The 22729-nt window shown below is 40.3% G+C and overlaps 1 protein-coding gene across 1 annotated transcript; it reads right to left on the bottom strand.

The window, feature by feature from the left end:
• Window positions 1-1677: 1677 nt before the first annotated feature.
• LOC115113562 (two pore channel protein 2-like) lies at window positions 1678-22550 on the bottom strand. The gene is made up of 24 exons (XM_065013019.1): window positions 22025-22550; window positions 17952-18007; window positions 17746-17822; window positions 17251-17428; window positions 16987-17103; window positions 16750-16856; window positions 16388-16460; window positions 16018-16117; window positions 15859-15924; window positions 15690-15754; window positions 15473-15582; window positions 15303-15384; window positions 15081-15167; window positions 14796-14915; window positions 14492-14680; window positions 14032-14081; window positions 5057-5156; window positions 4718-4789; window positions 4501-4574; window positions 4246-4351; window positions 3743-3825; window positions 3237-3318; window positions 3040-3131; window positions 1678-2331 (listed from the first exon to the last, which is right to left on the bottom strand). The coding sequence occupies exons 1-24, from the start codon at window positions 22161-22163 to the stop codon at window positions 2256-2258; spliced, it is 2301 nt and encodes a 766-aa protein (XP_064869091.1). The 5' UTR covers window positions 22164-22550; the 3' UTR covers window positions 1678-2255.
• Window positions 22551-22729: the final 179 nt, after the last annotated feature.

Here is a 22729-nt window from a genome sequence, read left to right as displayed (position 1 = left end):
GTAACAAAGTTTGGTAACCCCTGCTCTACCACACATCACACTATCCCTCCTGCTAGTGTTGGCATTCCAGACAGCCAGGCTCTGTTGACCTAATCTGTCCTCATCAAGCTGGGTAAACAGTAGTCATTAGTCTGCTGGACTCATTAACCACCTGCTTCTAATTATCACCAATTATGCCTCATCTGGGATGCCTCTGGCTCTGCCTTCACTGCAGTGGTGGGATCTAGATAGAACATGGCTGACATATTGGCAAAATTGATGGAAGCTTCAACCTTTTAAGTTTAAGTTTTAAGTTAACTTCCTGCAATTCTGCACATCTTGCCATGGGCGTAGAGAAAATGTTTTTGTTTTAAAACTAATTTCATGCAATTCTACACATTTTGCCATGGGTGGAGGCAAATGTTTGCAGTTTTTAATATGATATCAGATGATCAATGGGACCCACGCCGGTTGGTAATTCGACCATGCTTACTACAAGTTTAGATAGCTGGCCGCTAAACTAACTTACCAATAAATAAAAAACATGTCATGGGGTAATTGTGTGACTTCTGATGCACAACCAAATCTCCAAATTGCATCTTGGGTATTCTATTATTCTAACTCTCAAAAGTAAGTTCAGACCCCGACTGAGTTCCCCCCCCCAAAAAATAATTCTAATTGGTCCGCTGGCCTACAAAAGTGGGCCCCCGCCAGTTGCCCATCCCTGTTCTAGAATGTAGAACTCACTACTCTGAAAAGACTTAAAGAGAAGGGTCCAGATAGCCCTACACAGGCTAGCTAGCCTACATCATATCTCGATGATCTGTCATATTGTCATGCAATGGGCTTTTAACCTGATATGTCCCTACATTCTATTGTGGTTGTGGTAAGGTCTTGCACGAGCCCAAACTCACCAAGAGGAAAAGCAAACAAATAGTGGTAGGAGAGGAGGTCAGAGCTTTGATGTCAGGTCCTCTGGAGGTTGGCTTGTTTGCCTTCGTCTGTTTCCAGTAAACATGATGCTTGAGTGTGTGGGGTGTGGAGTGTCAACACCAGTGTGTGTGTGTGTGTGTACTCTATTAGCATAGAACCACAGAACAAACCACCGGGACAATGCCTAGAACGGTGCCATGCCTCGATCGCCGTATTTACCTTTCGGATTGCATTTTATTATGATGTTGTAAAACGTGCTATTTTTATTATTCACAAAAACATGTTTCTCCCACTGCCCTTCAGGTAGAATAACAGTTCTTCATTCCATTCTATACCATGCCATTCCGCAGTGTGAGCAGGATTCCTCAGTCAAGACTTGCATGCCCCGGGGAGAGCTTAATACCCTTATCTGAAATGACCATCACCAGGATGCATCAGCAGGAAATCTTCATTTAATCTTAGCACTAACTAGCCTGGCCTGATGAGTGTGGAAGAGGGAGACATCAGTTGGTGCTTATGGTCGGGAAGACCCGAGGGTCTCAGAAAACACACAATGCCGGCACCTTCCAACTGATTGCAACAGTCAGGTAATTATGTAACTTCAAGATAGTTAAATAAAGGTTAAATAAAAAATACAAATAAAAGATGAAATTGTAGCTGTAGCTATCCAAGAGATTTGACCTAATGCATAAAAACAACAAAGGTGAGCCTTGTCTAAAATTAGTTTTACACATTTGAAAGAATCATTTCCAGCCACGCTAAACACATATTTCATCATTTATATAAAGTTCCCTGAGATTTCTTTATTTAGCTAAAAGCACAAATATAAAATGCATCCCATGTTTCCCCCCTGTACAGCTTTCTTTTTAAAAATTGCTTAAAAATCCTATTTACATTGCAAGGCAGGTAAGCAAAAGAAACAGCTTTCATGACAAATATATGAATAAAAACTAGTCCTTTCCCTTTTACTCCCTATTAAATCATTTCATTAAGAACAGAGGTGTATTTTGTTTTGTTTGATGGCATATAGTGATTGCCATCAAACGAAAGTGATAACAGACTTAACATGAACAAAACGCTTAGCAACGTAATCTTTCAAACTCACTTTTAAAGGAACGGCTGCAGGGAGATAGGCATTTGTTCAGTGGTTTGAGTGCAAAAACATACAAAATGTGACAACATAGGACGAATCAGAATTGAGAGAGCACTAACAATATTGTCCCTTTTGAGTCCCTGACATTCACACAGAAATACGTGATAGCCAGTAAAGGCCCTGTTTATTTTGGATTGGCACAAGCCTGGTCGGACGTAGGGTCCAATGGTGTGTGAGGGGTGAAGGGTCATCAGCTGAGATGCAGGTGAGGGTGCTGGTGGAGTTGGGTGACCAGCTCCTCCTCTGTAGGCTCCTGAATTTGTTCTCTGGAAGGAACAGTGCAGTTTTAAAGATAGGACACGAAACTGTGTGAAGAGACACACAACGAGTTGAAGCGGAGCACGCTCATGCAAGCGGCTGCTGTAGTCCACAACGTGCATTTAAGGACGGGCATTAAAGGTTGCTCTTCTGACTTGCCCCTGCTGAACATATCAACCACACCTTCAGCAAATATTTCAGCGACATGCGTTTAGTTAAGTGGCTAAAAAGGTGGGCGGATGTTTTTCCCAATTATATTAGTGATGGGGTACAAATTGATACAGTTACATATCGCAATAATATTTGTGACGATATTTTCTCAATACTTTTGACTAGTAACGATTTTTTACCCCAAAAAATGCTAGTCGGCTGTACCTGCGCCTAAACACCTAAGCTGTACCTGCGCCTATCCTATATAATGCATTATCTGCAAGCTAGGTCACAAAGAAATACATGCCCTTTAAGAGTTTGTTATCAGAAAGCTCCCCAGCCACATTTGCCCAGATAAAAGCATTTCCAAAGATTTTTGGGAAAAGTGATATAGTAGTGAAAACATTTGACTGCATTCACGGAGAACTGGCAGAACCGCTGACAGTCAGGACATCCCCGTTGGTGACTGGAATAGGCCTAAAACCAACACCAAATAGTAGGAATATGCAGCCGCCCAGACAACAAACAGAAGCAAAAAGCCAGAGCGGAGTTAAAAAGCAACCTACCTGAACATGAGCTGGACAGTGGTCTCATAGCCTGTTCGCTCAACGTCCGCCACTGAACATGTGACACTTCGGTCCCACTTATAGATGAAGTTCTTTCACATAAAACGGAGGATTCATTGAGCTTACATCTTTTCAGAAAACATCTTGCACTTAAACTACAGTAAGTACAAATCAGGCCAGCATAAGTTGATACACACCTCCAAGATGAGAGCCACAAACAAGTTGACCCACATGACAGAGGAGGTAAGCCACCAGGAGACAAAGTAGACCTTGGACCACCTGGGAGGAGAGAAGAAACCTGATCAACTGTTTACATGGACACATCCCCATTACCCATAATCACTGTTTTACAAACGGAGCCCCATGCACAATTAACTTGTCTTCATCCTCTTTAAGCAGGGCAAATAACGAACGTGAACTATGGCCCCACTCCTACATGTATTTTCACTGTTACTAGCCTTATTCCTGAGTTGGGTACAAAAGCTTATTTAACCAACCAAACAGTTGCAATTCTTTAGGGAACAACTGAAATTAGATAAATATTATGAAGTGGGAGCTCACTAAAGTAAGGTTTGGTCCAAAATGAAAAGGACTGATGTGCTTCACCGTCAACTGCTGCCCTCTAGTGGATACGAAACGAATTGAAGCGTCTGACACTTGGATCATAAGAATCATGTACGGATTTGTATTATTGTTGGCTTACTCTGTGGTGTATCTGGTGTAGGCATCCATAAACACCTGCCAGTTATTCACCACCATGATGTTGTAAAGGAGGACGAGGGAAGACTGAGCAAAACCGAGGGAGAGGAGAAAGAAATCACTGGTTAGTGTCCACTCTCTCTCTCTCTCTCTCTCTCTCTCTCAACATTTAGACACAATTGAAAGATTCCTTTGATTGATCAGGACTGAAATGTCAACATATCCACCATGGTATTTTACGGGTGTCTTTTAAAAGTTACCTCAGTGCATTATTCCCTTGAAAGGTTACCCGCACAACACTAGCCTTCCCAGTCTGAGCCAGTACACATGAGTCACAGATAGAATGCCAACCATGTGTTTTAAGGTTTCATTCCCTCCAAAGTCTATTCTCATTAAACCGGTCTCTTACAACAGTAGACAGAATATTCGCCTTGAGCTAAGCCTCCCCTGTGTCTATGATTCTACTTCACGGGCTGGCAGAGCGAGAGACAAGAGAAGGGCACCCACAGCAAAGTCGTCAAAGTTGTTTGGCCAGTAGCCCAGCTGCTCGTAGGAACCACACTCCATGGTGAAGTTAATGGTGATGTTCTCCATACTGGAATTGGACATCACACTGTAATGAATACGTGCAAAACAACTTCCAATTACCTCACACAGTAAACACATTAAAACAGCCATATTAGCTACTGTATGAGGCCATTGCTACTTTCGATGTTTGTGAATAGTGTACAAGCGTTCAAATACATCATTGTCAAACTGTACCTCATCTTCCCTGGAGCTGTGATGGCTCCCTGGAACAGCCAGATGCCAAGGACAGCAAACACATAGAACACCACCTAAAGAACAAACAGAATGTTAGCTGTGATAGGGAATCCATGATGTCCAGCAAACAGACGCCTAGTGTATGGAGATGCATTTAAAATGACTAGCTGGATGAGAGAACGAAAGAGAGAAAAAAAAGTGTCATTGTGTCACTCACCACTAGTATTCCTGCAAAAGCTCGGAGGTTTTTCACCAGGTCAACCAAAGTACTCGCTACAAGGGCCATCAGCTAAAAGAGGCATTAAAACACAAGGATGACTATTTTTATATATTGTAATACCAACATGCATAACCAGAGATGATAAAGACATTGGCTGTACCGGCATTAATTTACAACAATACAACTCTATTGACAATAGAGTACACCAAAATAGAGCAAGTCAAGCAATAAACCATTTCCACCACTAGGTGGAGCCAAATATAACATATACAATGGTCTTATCACATATGTTGAAAATGATGGCACTAATACTACCCAGCGGCACCACTTCCTCACCTTGATATCAGGGATGATTCGGAGGAAGCGGACGACGATGAGCATGTTGACCAGACGCACCATCTCCCACAGAGACATCAGACCACGCGACGCTGGGTTCCTGGGACAACCACACAACACAAAGGTGTATTCAATCTCACACTGCTACTTAGTTTCTTATCTATCATCGTTCATCCATTCCGAGCATTTTATTCAGTAACTCTCTTCCTCTGCTATGTTTATCACTATGCAACATCTCTTCATGTCCTTGTTTCTGTTTTAGACCATTCCCATGTACCTGTGTGTGTGTGAGTGTGTGTGTGTGTTACTCCCCCCTTTATTTTCCTTTTTTCCCCCTTTTATTTAACTAGGCAAGTCAGTAAAGAACAAATTCTTACAATGGCGGCCTACACCCAGCCAAGCCCAGACAGCGCTGGGACAATTGTGCACCACCCTATGGGACTCCCAATCACGGCCAGATGTGATACAGCTTGGAATTGAACCAGGGACTGTAGTGACACCACTTGCACTGAGATGCAGTGGCTTAGACCGCTGCGCCACTCGGGAGCCAACAATTCTTCACTATTGTTACTGTATATATAAGTGAGCACCATCCTTCAAGACAATTTCCTTCTACAGAATGTATTTGTTGAGTGAGAGATATGACCAAAGGGTTCCTGGGACAACCACACCACACAAAGGTTTATTCAATCTCACAGTGCTACTTAGTTAGATACTTATCGTTCATCCATCCGTAGTGTTTTACTTAGTAACACTCTTGCTCTGTAGTGTTTTACTCAGTAACACTCTTCCTCTGCTATGTTTATCATGTCCCATCACCATGTACCATATCTATATGTCCATGCTTCTATTCCTGTTTTCAACCATCCCCATGCACCATATCTATATGTCCATGTTTCTATTCCTGTTTTCAACCATCCCCATGTACCATATCTATATGTCCATGTTTCTATTCCTGTTTTCAACCATCCCCATGTACCATATCTATATGTCCATGTTTCTATTCCTGTTTTCAACCATCCCCATGCACCATATCTATATGTCCATGTTTCTATTCCTGTTTTCAACCATCCCCATGTACCATATCTATATGTCCATGCTTCTATTCCTGTTTTCAACCATCCCCATGTACCATATCTATATGTCCATGTTTCTATTCCTGTTTTCAATCATTCCCATGTACCATATCTATATGTCCATGCTTCTATTCCTGTTTTCAACCATCCCCATGTACCATATCTATATGTCCATGTTTCTATTCCTGTTTTCAACAATCCCCATGTACCATATCTATATGTCCATGTTTATATTCCTGTTTTCAACCATCCCCATGCACCATATCTATATGTCCATGTTTCTATTCCTGTTTTCAACCATCCCCATGTACCATATCTATATGTCCATGCTTCTATTCCTGTTTTCAACCATCCCCATGCACCATATCTATATGTCCATGTTTCTATTCCTGTTTTCAACCATCCCCATGTACCATATCTATATGTCCATGTTTCTATTCCTGTTTTCAATCATTCCCATGTACCATATCTATATGTCCATGCTTCTATTCCTGTTTTCAACCATCCCCATGTACCATATCTATATGTCCATGTTTCTATTCCTGTTTTCCATGTACCATATCTATATGTCCATGCTTCTATTCCTGTTTTCAACCATCCCCATGCACCATATCTATATGTCCATGTTTCTATTCCTGTTTTCAACCATCCCCATGTACCATATCTATATGTCCATGTTTCTATTCCTGTTTTCAATCATTCCCATGTACCATATCTATATGTCCATGCTTCTATTCCTGTTTTCAACCATCCCCATGTACCATATCTATATGTCCATATTTCTCTTCCTGTTTTCAACAATCCCCATGTACCATATCTATATGTCCATGTTTCTATTCCTGTTTTCAACCATCCCCATGTACCATATCTATATGTCCATGTTTCTATTCCTGTTTTCAACCATCCCCATGTACCATATCAATATGTCCATGTTTCTATTCCTGTTTTCAATCATTCTCATGTACCATATCTATATGTCCATGCTTCTATTCCTGTTTTCAACCATCCCCATGTACCATATCTATATGTCCATGTTTCTATTCCTGTTTTTCCCCATTACCATATCTATATGTCCATGCTTCTATTCCTGTTTTCAACCATCCCCATGTACCATATCTATATGTCCATGTTTATATTCCTGTTTTCAACCATCCCCATGCACCATATCTATATGTCCATGTTTCTATTCCTGTTTTCAACCATCCCCATGTACCATATCTATATGTCCATGTTTCTATTCCTGTTTTCAACCATCCCCATGTACCATATCTATATGTCCATGTTTCTATTCCTGTTTTCAACCATCCCCATGTACCATATCTATATGCCCATGTTTCTATTCCTGTTTTCAACCATCCCCATGTACCATATCTATATGTCCATGTTTCTATTCTGTTTTCAACCATCCCCATGTACCATATCTATATGTCCATGTTTTCAATCATTTCCATGTACCATATCTATATGTCCATGTTTCTATTCCTGTTTTCAACCATCCCCATGTACCATATCTATATGTCCATGTTTCTATTCCTGTTTTCAACCATCCCCATGTACCATATCTATATGTCCATGTTTCTATTCCTGTTTTCAACCATACCCATGTACCATATCTATATGTCCATGCTTCTATTCCTGTTTTCAACCATACCCATGTACCATATCTATATGTCCATGTTTCTATTCCTGTTTTCAACCATCCCCATGTACCATATCTATATGTCCATGCTTCTATTCCTGTTTTCAACCATCCCCATGTACCATATCTATATGTCCATGTTTCTATTCCTGTTTTCAACCATCCCCATGTACCATATCTATATGTCCATGCTTCTATTCCTGTTTTCAACCATTCCCATGCACCATATCTATATGTCCATGTTTCTATTCCTGTTTTCAACCATCCCCATGCACCATATCTATATGTCCATGTTTCTATTCCTGTTTTCAACCATCCCCATGTACCATATCTATATGTCCATGTTTCTATTCCTGTTTTCAATCATTCCCATGTACCATATCTATATGTCCATGCTTCTATTCCTGTTTTCAACCATCCCCATGTACCATATCTATGTGTCCATGTTTCTATTCCTGTTTTCAACAATCCCCATGTACCATATCTATATGTCCATGTTTCTATTCCTGTTTTCAACCATCCCCATGTACCAAATCTATATGTCCATGTTTCTATTCCTGTTTTCAACCATCCCCATGTACCATATCTATATGTCCATGTTTCTATTCCTGTTTTCAACCATCCCCATGTACCATATCTATATGTCCATGTTTCTATTCCTGTTTTCAACCATCCCCATGTACCATATCTATGTCCATGTTTCTATTCCTGTTTTCAACCATCCCCATGTACCATATCTATATGCCCATGTTTCTATTCCCATCCCCATGTACCATATCTATATGTCCATGTTTCTATTCCTGTTTTCAACCATCCCCATGTACCATATCTATATGTCCATGCTTCTATTCCTGTTTTCAATCATTATGTACCATATCTATATGTCCATGTTTCTATTCCTGTTTTCAACCATCCCCATGTACCATATCTATATGTCCATGTTTCTATTCCTGTTTTCAACCATCCCCATGTACCATATCTATATGTCCATGTTTCTATTCCTGTTTTCAACCATCCCCATGTACCATATCTATATGTCCATGTTTCTATTCCTGTTTTCAACCATCCCCATGTACCATATCTACATGTCCATGTTTCTATTCCTGTTTTCAACCATCCCCATGTACCATATCTATATGCCCATGTTTCTATTCCTGTTTTCAACCATCCCCATGTACCATATCTATATGTCCATGTTTCTATTCCTGTTTTCAACCATCCCCATGTACCATATCTATATGTCCATGCTTCTATTCCTGTTTTCAATCATTCCCATGTACCATATCTATATGTCCATGTTTCTATTCCTGTTTTCAACCATCCCCATGTACCATATCTATATGTCCATGTTTCTATTCCTGTTTTCAACCATCCCCATGTACCATATCTATATGTCCATGTTTCTATTCCTGTTTTCAACCATCCCCATGTACCATATCTATATGTCCATGTTTCTATTCCTGTTTTCAACCATACCCATGTACCATATCTATATGTCCATGTTTCTATTCCTGTTTTCAACCATCCCCATGTACCATATCTATATGTCCATGCTTCTATTCCTGTTTTCAACCATCCCCATGTACCATATCTATATGTCCATGTTTCTATTCCTGTTTTCAATCTATATGTCCATGCCTATTCATGTACCATATCTATATGTCCATGCTTCTATTCCTGTTTTCAACCATCCCCATCTATATGTCCATGCCATTCCTGTTTTCAACCATCCCCATGTACCATATCTATATGTCCATATTCCTGTTTTCTATTCCATATCTATATGTCCATGTTTCTATTCCTGTTTTCAACCATCCCCATGTACCATATCTATATGTCCATGTTTCTATTCCTGTTTTCAACCATCCCCATGTACCATATCTATATGTCCATGTTTCTATTCCTGTTTTCAACCATCCCCATGTACCATATCTATATGTCCATGTTTTCAACCATCCCCATCTACCATATCTATGTCCATGTTTCTATTCCTGTTTTCAACCATCCCCATGTACCATATCTATATGTCCATGTTTCTATTCCTGTTTTCAACCATCCCCATGTACCATATCTATATGTCCATGTTTCTATTCCTGTTTTCAACCATCCCCATGTACCATATCTATATGTCCATGCTTCTATTCCTGTTTTCAACCATCCCCATGTACCATATCTATATGTCCATGTTTTCATATTCCTGTCCATGTACCATATCTTCTTTCCTGTTTTCAACCATCCCCATGTACCATATCTATATGTCCATGTTTCTATTCCTGTTTTCAACCATCCCCATGTACCATATCTATATGTCCATGTTTCTATTCCTGTTTTCAACCATCCCCATGTACCATATCTATATGTGTCCATGTTTCAACCATCCCCATGTACCATATCTATATGTCCATGTTTCTATTCCTGTTTTCAACCATCCCCATGTACCATATCTATATGTCCATGTTTCTATTCCTGTTTTCAACCATCCCCATGTACCATATCTATATGTCCATGTTTCTATTCCTGTTTTCAACCATCCCCATGTACCATATCTATATGTCCATGTTTCTATTCCTGTTTTCAACCATCCCCATGTACCATATCTATATGTCCATGTTTCTATTCCTGTTTTCAACCATCCCCATGTACCATATCTATATGTCCATGTTTCTATTCCTATGTTTTCAATCATTCCCCATGTACCATCTATATGTCCATGTTTCTATTCCTGTTTTCAACCATCCCCATGTACCATATCTATATGTCCATGTTTCTATTCCTGTTTTCAACCATCCCCATGTACCATATCTATATGTCCATGTTTCTATTCCTGTTTTCTATCCCCATGTACCATATCTATATGTCCATGTTTCTATTCCTGTTTTCAACCATCCCCATGTACCATATCTATATGTCCATGTTTCTATTCCTGTTTTCAACCATCCCCATGTACCATATCTATATGTCCATGTTTCTATTCCTGTTTTTCCCCATGTACCATATCTATATGTCCATGTTTCTATTCCTGTTTTCAACCATCCCCATGTACCATATCTATATGTCCATGTTTCTATTCCTGTTTTCAACCATCCCCATGTACCATATCTATATGTCCATGTTTCTATTCCTGTTTTCAACCATCCCCATGTACCATATCTATATGTCCATGTTTCTATTCCTGTTTTCATCCCCATGTACCATATCTATATGTCCATGTTTCTATTCCTGTTTTCAACCATCCCCATGTACCATATCTATATGTCCATGTTTCTATTCCTGTTTTCAACCATCCCCATGTACCATATCTATATGTCCATGTTTCTATTCCTGTTTTCAACCATCCCCATGTACCATATCTATATGTCCATGTTTCTATTCCTGTTTTCAACCATCCCCATGTACCATATCTATATGTCCATGTTTCTATTCCTGTTTTCAACCATCCCCATGTACCATATCTATATGTCCATGTTTCTATTCCTGTTTTCAACCATATGTACCATATCTATATGTCCATGTTTCTATTCCTGTTTTCAACCATCCCCATGTACCATATCTATATGTCCATGTTTCTATTCCTGTTTTCAACCATCCCCATGTACCATATCTATATGTCCATGCTTCTATTCCTGTTTTCAACCATTCCCATGTACCATATCTATATGTCCATGTTTCTATTCCTGTTTTCAACCATCCCCATGTACCATATCTATATGTCCATGTTTCTATTCCTGTTTTCAACCATCCCCATGTACCATATCTATATGTCCATGTTTCTATTCCTGTTTTCAACCATCCCCATGTACCATATCTATATGTCCATGTTTCTATTCCTGTTTTCAACCATCCCCATGTACCATATCTATATGTCCATGTTTCTATTCCTGTTTTCAACCATCCCCATGTACCATATCTATATGTCCCTTCTATTCCTGTTTTCAACCATCCCCATGTACCATATCTATATGTCCATGTTTCTATTCCTGTTTTCAACCATCCCCATGTACCATATCTATATGTCCATGTTTCTATTCCTGTTTTCAACCATCCCCATGTACCATATCTATATGTCCATGTTTCTATTCCTGTTTTCAACCATCCCCATGTACCATATCTATATGTCCATGTTTCTATTCCTGTTTTCAACCATCCCCATGTACCATATCTATATGTCCATGTTTCTATTCCTGTTTTCAACCATCCCCATGTACCATATCTATATGTCCATGTTTCTATTCCTGTTTTTACCTATTCCTGTTTTCAACCATCCCCATGTACCATATCTATATGTCCATGTTTCTATTCCTGTTTTCAACCATCCCCATGTACCATATCTATATGTCCATGTTTCTATTCCTGTTTTCAACCATCCCCATGTACCATATCTATATGTCCATGTTTCTATTCCTGTTTTCAACCATCCCCATGTACCATATCTATATGTCCATGTTTCTATTCCTGTTTTCAACCATCCCATGTACCATATCTATATGTCCATGTTTCTATTCCTGTTTTCAACCATCCCCATGTACCATATCTATATGTCCATGTTTCTATTCCTGTTTTCAACCATCCCCATGTACCATATCTATATGTCCATGTTTCTATTCCTGTTTTCAACCATCCCCATGTACCATATCTATATGTCCATGTTTCTATTCCTGTTTTCAACCATCCCCATGTACCATATCTATATGTCCCATTCCTGTTTTCAACCATCCCCATGTACCATATCTATATGTCCATGTTTCTATTCCTGTTTTCAACCATCCCCATGTACCATATCTATATGTCCATGTTTCTATTCCTGTTTTCAACCATCCCCATGTACCATATCTATATGTCCATGTTTCTATTCCTGTTTTCAACCATCCCCATGTACCATATCTATATGTCCATGTTTCTATTCCTGTTTTCAACCATCCCCATGTACCATATCTATATGTCCATGTTTCTATTCCTGTTTTCAACCATCCCCAACCATATCCATGTTTCTATGTCAACCATCCCCATGTACCATATCTATATGTCCATGCTTCTATTCCTGTTTTCAATCCCCATGTACCATATCTATATGTCCATGTTTCTATTCCTGTTTTCAACCATCCCCATGTACCATATCTATATGTCCATGTTTCTATTCCTGTTTTCAACCATCCCCATGTACCATATCTATATGTCCATGTTTCTATTCCTGTTTTCAACCATACCCATGTACCATATCTATATGTCCATGCTTCTATTCCTGTTTTCAACCATCCCCATGTACCATATCTATATGTCCATGTTTCTATTCCTGTTTTCAACCATCCCCATGTACCATATCTATATGTCCATGCTTCTATTCCTGTTTTCAACCATCCCCATGTACCATATCTATATGTCCATGTTTCTATTCCTGTTTTCAACCATCCCCATGTACCATATCTATATGTCCATGCTTCTATTCCTGTTTTCAACCATCCCCATGTACCATATCTATATGTCCATGCTTCTATTCCTGTTTTCAACCATCCCCATGTACCATATCTATATGTCCATGCTTCTATTCCTGTTTTCAACCATCCCCATGTACCATATCTATATGTCCATGTTTCTATTCCTGTTTTCAACCATCCCCATGTACCATATCTATATGTCCATGCTTCTATTCCTGTTTTCAACCATCCCCATGTACCAATGTCCATCTATTCCTGTTTTCAACCATCCCCATGTACCATATCTATATGTCCATGTTTCTATTCCTGTTTTCAACCATCCCCATGTACCATATCTATATGTCCATGTTTCTATTCCTGTTTTCAACCATACCCATGTACCATATATATATGTCCATGCTTCTATTCCTGTTTTCAACCATACCCATGTACCATATCTATATGTCCATGTTTCTATTCCTGTTTTCAACCATCCCCATGTACCATATCTATATGTCCATGCTTCTATTCCTGTTTTTAACCATCCCCATGTACCATATCTATATGTCCATGTTTCTATTCCTGTTTTCAACCATCCCCATGTACCATATCTATATGTCCATGCTTCTATTCCTGTTTTCAACCATCCCCATGTACCATATCTATATGTCCATGCTTCTATTCCTGTTTTCAACCATCCCCATGTACCTGTGTGTGAGTGTGTAAACCAAATGACTCTTTCATCACTATCGTAACTGTATATACAAATGAGCAACATCCTTTAAGACAATTTCATTCTACAGAATGTATTTGTTGAGTGAGGAATATGACCGAAGTGAAGACACCAACCATTTAGGAAATGGAAGCCTGTAGGTGGCAAAAATGGTGATCTGAAGGACCTGTAAAAAAATATATTAAAAAATACTTTCAGTTATATTACCAAGACAGAAATATGCTTAAAGGGGCAGTATGTAGCTTTTGGGGCGACCCGACCAAATTCACATAGAAATGTGAGTTATAGATTTGAGAAGCGGTAGACCCATTCTGTGTGCGCTTTTTCTATGCTCCCCGTTAAGTTACGTTTTAGCGTCTTTTTTCTTTCGGTTTTGTACACCAGCTTCAAACAGCTGAATAAAAAACATTATATTTGGTTATTGAAAATATATTTCAGAGCGGTTTAGATTGTACAATGATTCTCTACACACACTATACATTGTCAAAGTGAAATTAGGAGAAGCATCGAAATGGTCGAGTGATTTCTACATATTGAACCTTTAATATGTTTCCTGTCATTTTCAGAATATCTTACCAGAAGGCAAAATGTGAGAAGACCATCAAAGATGTTGTTTCTGTATGACAGGTAGCCTCTCCCCCCAAAGGCTAATATCTTTAGACTCATCTCCATCAGGTAGTATAGAATAAAGAAGCAGTTAATAACTTCCATGTAGTAGTCATCCCGCTCTGCAATGGACTTCTCGGAGTCAAGCACCAGTATGGTCTGCAACACACAGAGAGAGAAACAGAGAGACCAAACAAGTTGAGCCTCGGTCTAATATGCTGAAAAAACAAACAACAGGCACGACATACTGTCTGTGAGAAGGTCCTGGACTTACACAGATGCACATGACATTGGCCAGGGCCACGGCGTTGCCCACTATCATTACATAGTAGTGGCTGAAAACCAACTGAAGCTTCTGGAGGAGTGGAGAGTTGTACTCTGGCTTCGGAGGGTGCTGCAGGAGAAAGACAAAGAAGACTCGTCAAATCATACAGGGGCAATCCAGCTATCCTTTAGACAGGCGAAATAAGCCAGTTTAGAACCAACAATGAAGTTCATCCAAAACAGTAACATTGATCCGGTGAAGAAGCACAGAGTAGTTAATGAGCTGTGGCCCCACCTCTTTGATGCGGTCCTTGTCCAGCTCATCAAAAAGACTCCGGAAGGCCTCCCACTGGATGAAGCCATCTGACAACTGCTGCAATCTCTACAGGAAGAGAGAGACATATAGAGAGAGAGAGCGAGAGAGAGAGAGACAGGGAAACAGGCAAATTCAAAAGGGAGTTATATTCAAAATGTTTATCCACATGTTCTAAAGATTTGCACTGTAGTCTTTTCTCACCTTGATGATGGCTTGTCTGTAGTAGGACTTCATTTGTACCCTCGCCATGACCTGCAAAGAGGCATCCACCCGCACACGCTCTCTGGGAGGGACAAGATGTAAGGCCATTCAGTGTGTGTGTGTGTCTTTGTGTGTGTAGGTCTTAAGGGTAAGAGAATGAGCAGTCTTACACATGCTCCTCTGAGTGTGTAGCGTCCTGACCCCGCCCCTGGCAGGACATGACCTCAAAGGCAGCTCTGACGCCCAGTCTCCTCCTTAGGATGGACGCCTGGACAGACATCTGCCACAAGAGAACAGTTTCATCATGATATTCTGTGGGGTTTACGCTGTACCTTAAAATGCTCTGATATTTAAATCATATCAGTCCAGTGCCCGTCTTAAACTCACCAGCAGGTATCCCCTGAACTGGTTGTAAATGATGGCAGTTAGTAAGTTCATCAAGAAGTAGGTTCCTGGAAGCAGTAAATAGGGCAAATTAACAACAGACTGTGTTACCACTCAATCTGTTTCATATTTCCCTTGTCCCTGAACAGTTCATTTGGTGGCTAGCTCTTACCAAAACCACTAAAGAGAATGAAGAAGATGGAGTATCCTCGGTTTAAGGAATAGGCCGGAATCATCACTGTTAAAAACACGAAGACAACTTTAGGTGGAGTAGACAGCAGACAGCAGGAAATATATGTTTAATTTACTATGACCTACACAGTGAACTTACCATCAGGGTTATTGGCTGTAGTGAGGAGCACCAAGAGAGAGGAGAGAGACGTGGGCAAGTCTCTGAAGTAGGTCTCCCACTCCCCGTTGTGCTTTGGGTTCTAGGGACAAAACAGAGGTAATACGGAGATACTTAACTCCCTTATAACAACAATGTTAAATTGACATCCATTGTGCTTCATCCTGGTCATGTGGGGGTGAGTTTCTGTACAGGTCTCTATTCAGGCAGTTGTAATACTACACATCTACAAGCTCTGTTAAAGCCTGTACCACCGAGTGAATAAAACAGTCGTGAGGTAAGGTAAAAGGGCACGTTCAGGCTTGAGAACTGGACGTCAACAGTACAGCCAGCAGGGTGGAACAGAACGTACCTCTCCTTTAGCAAAGAGCAGCATGCCAATCATGGTGAAGAGGCAGAGGTGGAGGGCCAGGAGCAGGATAACACTGGGAGGTAAGAGAGAGGGGAGTGGTGCATTAGACACACACCTCTGCAATGACAGTCAGGCCTATATACATGTACAAGTAGATTAGGGTGCCCTCTGCGGGTCTCACATGTACTGAAACAAGAGTGAATCATGTATCAGTATATAACCCTACATATACCCTACAAAGCAGTTTTAGGGAACTATGTATGTCATAACAGAAGTGAGAGTATTTTGAGGTTGACGATCATTGTAAAGCTGTGAAGTGAAGATATGAGATTGAACAAAGTGTTGGTGTTTAACACAATTACCTGGCTATCTCTGGGAGAGTCCTCTTGATGCACTTTAATGTTTTCTTCATCAGGGAGGAGTTTTGAAGGAGGAAGAAGGGCCGAATGAGTCTCCTAACTCGTAAGTTCTGACATCGAACAACAAAGGGAAAGAGCAATATTCCATTTGAGTCTTTGTATTGTAAACCATGTCTTTATCAACTGTCAAGAGACATGTTACAGAGGATGTATAAACCAATATTTGGAATATGATCTCACCTGATCACAATACATGCTCAACGTCAACGTCCAATCAATTACAGACGCTGAGACGGCCAAGATGTAGACAATCAACCACTTGCATTTCCGGAACTCGTCCCAGCCAATCAAATAGCTCTAAGGACAATAGATTAAACTTGAGCCATATATATATATTTATTGCAAATAAAGACACAAAATGGATGTTCATGTACTTTGAGATTTCTTGTTGCCCATCTACTCTCTTCCCCGTTGACATTGTCAGAAACATGGCCTGATGGTTACCTTGGTAGTGAGGTCAATGGCAAAGATGATGAGGCAGACAATCTCTATGCCCTCTGTCAGGCCACAGGGGGGCTCCCAGGGGGGAGGTCTGAAGCGGGGGTCTGATGTGTAGGAGAAAGACGAGGGCCTCTCGATGAAAGCCAGCATCAAGACGACCGCAATAGTCAGGCCCAGCCCCCTGAGCAACACAGAGAGTCGTTTAACAATGACACAAAACCCGCGAGAGGGTTTCAAACTGAGAACGGGAAGGGTGATGGTTGGCTTCACCGTCATAAAGTGCTCTTCTCACAACACTTAACCACAGAGGAAGCTAAGACAGGACAGAGTTAAGTCAGCAATGACTGACGACAATACTGAATACTGCACATTGCAGTGAGATGCAGTGCAGAGAGGATATAAGGATTGGCTTTAGAGGATAGGACAAATATAAGAATAGAAACGTGCAGAACAATCCAGAACAATATACTTTGACTCATCACGACAGTAGCGGCTTACCATTGCCATAACCTGGAGTAGTACCACCTGTACAGACGTAACGAGTTTGTATCCACTCTATGATTGATGGATCGGTACTGTAGAACGAGAAACGCATTTCATTGTTTTGAAACCGCAGTTTAGGGACAGTTCATAATCAAGTCATACAAATAATATATTTCAATCAGTTACAGCGAGAGTTCACACAAAGGATATATATGTTTCACCTGTATGGCGTCCTCAATAAACACAACAGCTTGCTGGAGGTAGAGATCCACATCACCTGTGTAAGAGGAGAGGGAAATGATTCAGCAAGTGATGTGAAACAATAGTTTTTCTCAAGCAAATGAAGTCATACTTTGTGTTGGTTGAAAACAATACATTGAAAACAAACCTATCGACCTATCTGTAGTTTTTCTCAAGCAGAATAATAAACCACAACCAAAACCTTGCATCTCATGCTTACCTTTTATCAGTGGCCACTGATTATACAACAAAAACAGTACTGACTGTTCCACAGAGGTCAAAGTCTGAGCACGTATCCTAATCCTATGATAGGCCTGTGTGCATGTGTTTGCAATAAAGTTCAATACTAGCGTGTCTGAATTCATCTTAATCTTTCAAATATTCCAATTGAATTATAACCAAGTCTGGATGGATAGTGTGCTTCAAACATCCCTCGCCAAGTCAGATTAAATTAGCTACTGATTCCAGACATTTTTCCACAGACCTGATCACACATCTAAATGTCAACTGAACTCTCTTTCACTTACTAGATTATCACTTCAATTCAATTATTATTTTCAGTTTGGGTCTACAATAATATATCACATTCATACAGCTATTTTGATCTGTGTCAAGAAGCCATATTATCTCCTGGATTAGTCTTTGTCCCCATTTGTCCCCCTACAAATGGGTGAATTTGGCTAATTCAGCTAATTCAGTTAGTCGGGAGCTTCATGAAATGGGTTTCCATGGCTGAGCAGCCACACACAAGCCTAAGTTCACCATGCACAGTGCCAAGTTTTGGCTGGAGTGGTGTAAAGCTTGCTGCCATTGGACTCTGGAGCAGTGGAAATGTGTTCTCTGGAGTGATGAATCACACTACACTTCAGCATCTGGCAGTCCGACAGATGAATCTGGGTGTGGCGGATGCCAGGAGAACGCTACCTACCCGAATGCATAGTGTCAACTGTAAAGTTTGGTGGAAGTGGAAGAATGGTCTGGGGATGTTTTTCTTGGTTCAGGCCAGGCCCCTTAGTTCCAGTGAAGGGAAATCTTAACGCTAGAGCATACAATGACATTCTAGACAATTCTGTGGTTCCAACTTTGTGGCAACAGTTTGGGCAAGGCCCTTTCCTGTTTCAGCATGACAATGGGGCGGCAGGGTAGCCTAGTGGTTAGAGTGTTGGACTAGTAACCGGAAGGTTGCAAGTTCAAACCCCTGAGCTGACAAGGTACAAATCTGTCGTTTTGCCTCTGAACAGGCAGTTAACCCACTGTTCCTAGGCCATCATTGAAAATAAGAATGTGTTCTTAACTGACTTGCCTAGTTAAATAAAGGTAAAATAAAAAAATGCCCCCATGGACAAAGCAAGGTCCAAACAAAAATGGTTTGTCAAGATCAGTGTGGAATAACTTGACTAGCCTGCAGAGCCCTGACCTCAACCCCATCGAACACTTTTGGGATTAATTGGAACGCTGACTCTGAGACAGGCCTAATCTTTGCCCGATCTCACTAATGCTCTTGTAGCTGAATGGAAGCAAGTCCCTGCAGCAATGTTCCAACATCTAGTGGAAAGCCTTCCCAGAAGAGTGGAGGCTGTTATTGCAGCAAATGAGGGACCAACTCCAAATGAATGCTTATGATATTGGAATGAGGTGTTTGACAAGCAGGTGTCCACATACTTTTGGCAATGTGCTCTATTTCATTACATGACTGCCTCAAGCAAAAAAAGCTTTGTATGTAAAGTAGAGCTGCACATCATCAGTAAAACGGGACGTTTGAAAAGGGCAGAGTAATCTAGGGCAGGGCCATCCTTGTTCAACAGGACATAACACAATGTGGAGCTTGGCATTTCAACCTAGCTTCAGGGCAATTCATAGGATTTGGGCTGTTTATTGTTTCCCTCCATTTAGTATGACAAGAATGATAGACTTCATTCAAATTCTCAACATACAGCTGAACTGTTTACCCAGAATCCCACTGCCTCTGCAATGTCACTCCACTGGTCTAACCTTTAAAGGTACATTTTCCAGTCATAATACATGGTCACATGCATGTTTGATAGTATTTCCCTTTTCAGGTGACTATTATTTTCTTTACATATTTTGAAAGAACATGTCCTGCCCATAGAGCAATTGTTCTTAACCCAGACTGGATGACTCATATTAGACTTTGTTTCCCTCCACACTACCACTGCTGACTACAACCACATTATGTGTCATCACTCATCATGGCTGTCTCTGACAAGGGCAACTTTTCTCAAAATCAGTCCACAATATGCTGCCAAAGAAAACTTCCTTTCAACTTCCTGTCACCAAATATCTTAAAGATTTTTTATAAACACACTGTGGACCACTCAAATAGAGTTTTGAGACATTAAAAACAATTGGTAACACTTTACTTGTAGCAGAGCGTCATAACACCTTACAACACGGTCATAACCATGTCATGACCTGTCATAATACATATTTATGTGTGTTGTGACATATATTACAATGCTTTATGGCTGGTTATGACACCTACTTAAGAGTGTTAAAACCCACAAAACCTACCACACAACATTGGGGTAGGCACACACCAAAATGGCCAATTTCCTGAAATTGACAATTGTATTACCATGGCAATTGCACATACATTGATATCAAACATGTGCCTACCCCAATGCTCTGTTGCTGATGACTTGCATGATTTCAAGAGCAGGACAGCATTTTTTGACTTAAGACTGATATATGGTGATGTATGTGATAGGTCTCTAGACAGTATGAAATGATATATATATATATACATACAGTGGAGTCCAAAATGATTGACAACCTTGATAAAATGAACAAAAATTACTGTGTAAAATAAATAATTTAAATACTGAGCTACATTGTATTCTCAACAAATGGGGAAATGATATTACTTTATACAATGGCTCAGAAAAATATCTTGTTTAACAGGTAATACCTTTTTTCTCAAAAGGGTAGGGCTAAAAATGATTGACACCACTGTTTTCAATACCTCACCTGGCGGGATAATAGCTGTAGTACTGTTGTTGCCTATAACGTTACAATGCATGGGTGGATATTTACCTAGTAGTTATCCACACCAACATATGTAGTGATTAACAAACACTAGCTAGCTAACTTGGTACTGTAGTTAGCTAGCTACATGAATAGTTTAGAGCTAACGTTAGCTATATGTTATGAAAACGTTAAGAAAATAAGATTTTTATGTGTTTGACAATGTGTGAATTCGTTAGCTATTGGTATGTAGCCTTAGCTTTTCGTGTGTCTTTCTTTAGCTGTATTACCCCATTGTTGCATATTCTACTCTGATTTCTGTTCCTTACTTATATTTTTCAGAAAAAGTAGCTAGCTCATGCATCTGTATCCATTGTGGAGGTTAAGGCTTTGAGGGAGGCAGCCATAAAAAAAAACTTGGGAGTCTAACTTCCTGTGAGTGACCTCAAAGACAAATGTCCGGGCCTGTTTCAGCCCACTCGCGTCCAATTACAGTTGAATGACAATAGACAATAATTAATGTAATGATTCATCATAATTCTTTGTTGTTTTGATCTGAGATACGCATCACAGCATCAGTCCCATATCTCTGTTTCTTTCTCTCACAGATTGAGAAGGAATTCAGAAGGATTATAAACACCCGGCTTTCAGTCCACCTCCATGGAGAAGCTGGATCATTACAAGACTGTTGTCATTGTTCAAGATGAGAGGTGCTGCAATGAAGGAGATGCAGAGCATCCTGGAAGTGCCACGGGTATGCGCTCACGATAGTCACATTACAGTCAATAATTACATTTGGTTGACCGTAGTATACAACCATTTTAATTCCATCTCATGTCAGTGTAACACCGTCCAGACAAGAAGAGACTGGGTGATCAGCGGCCTGATCGTATACTTCGGCGAAAGGGTAGAGGACAGTATCATATGTCACATGTCACAACATGTCTAAATATGTGTAATGCCAGCGTCGTGAAAATATTATGTCAGTCATGACATGAAATGGTTATGACCGTGTTATAACATGTTATGAAGCTATGCTTCAAATATTGTGTACAACTGAAACGCTTACCTCCTCCGGCACAGCAATACTCTGCAGCAACCGAGTAGGACAGACGTCTTGTCTTTGGGGATCCCTTTTCAAGGTGATCATTGTTGTCAGGGTGGGAGCCGTAGTTAATGCTTCCAGTCAGCAGTGGTTCCGATTCCATCTAGTAAATTTGACCTAACTAAGCGAGTGTAAACTTGTTTATGCGGCGCCTGTAACTCAGGTAAAACAAACTGAACCTCCGCCAAGTGTAAATGGCCAGTTTTAGTGAAGAGAATGAGAACTATACTGGAACTGTCAGAGAGACAGAAAACATGTTATGCTGTCAAAAACGTGTAAATTCGTTAAATCCATAGTTTTATATTTACAGACAGTTTCTCCACTTAGTTACGACTGTACGGGAAATCTGTTTTTAGGAAACGAACTCCTCCCTGTGTTCTCTCAAGTATCACTTTTCACCAGCGGGTGACTCACCGCGCCACTGAGCTATACCGCGCGTAACTCAAAAGTAGCCTGTCCCCAAAGTATCTCTTAATTTAAAACAATGGTAGTCTACTTAAGGTCTAGTGGTAGTTTACTCTCTATTTTGTTAGTCAGCAGCTTTCTACGCGCCAGTAAAAGTGGTGCGTTAGAAGACGTTTCACACTTACTCGTTTTCGCTTGGCCACTTCCTTGGTAGTAAATGTTACCACTTAGGCTCATGTTATACACATATTTGATAACAGTACA

The sequence above is a fragment of the Oncorhynchus nerka genome, linkage group LG28, assembly GCF_034236695.1.
Source record: "Oncorhynchus nerka isolate Pitt River linkage group LG28, Oner_Uvic_2.0, whole genome shotgun sequence".
Taxonomy (NCBI): Eukaryota; Metazoa; Chordata; class Actinopteri; order Salmoniformes; family Salmonidae; genus Oncorhynchus; species Oncorhynchus nerka.
The sequence above is the reverse complement of the archived record's forward strand: the minus strand, read 5'-3'. Positions and strand labels throughout refer to the sequence as shown.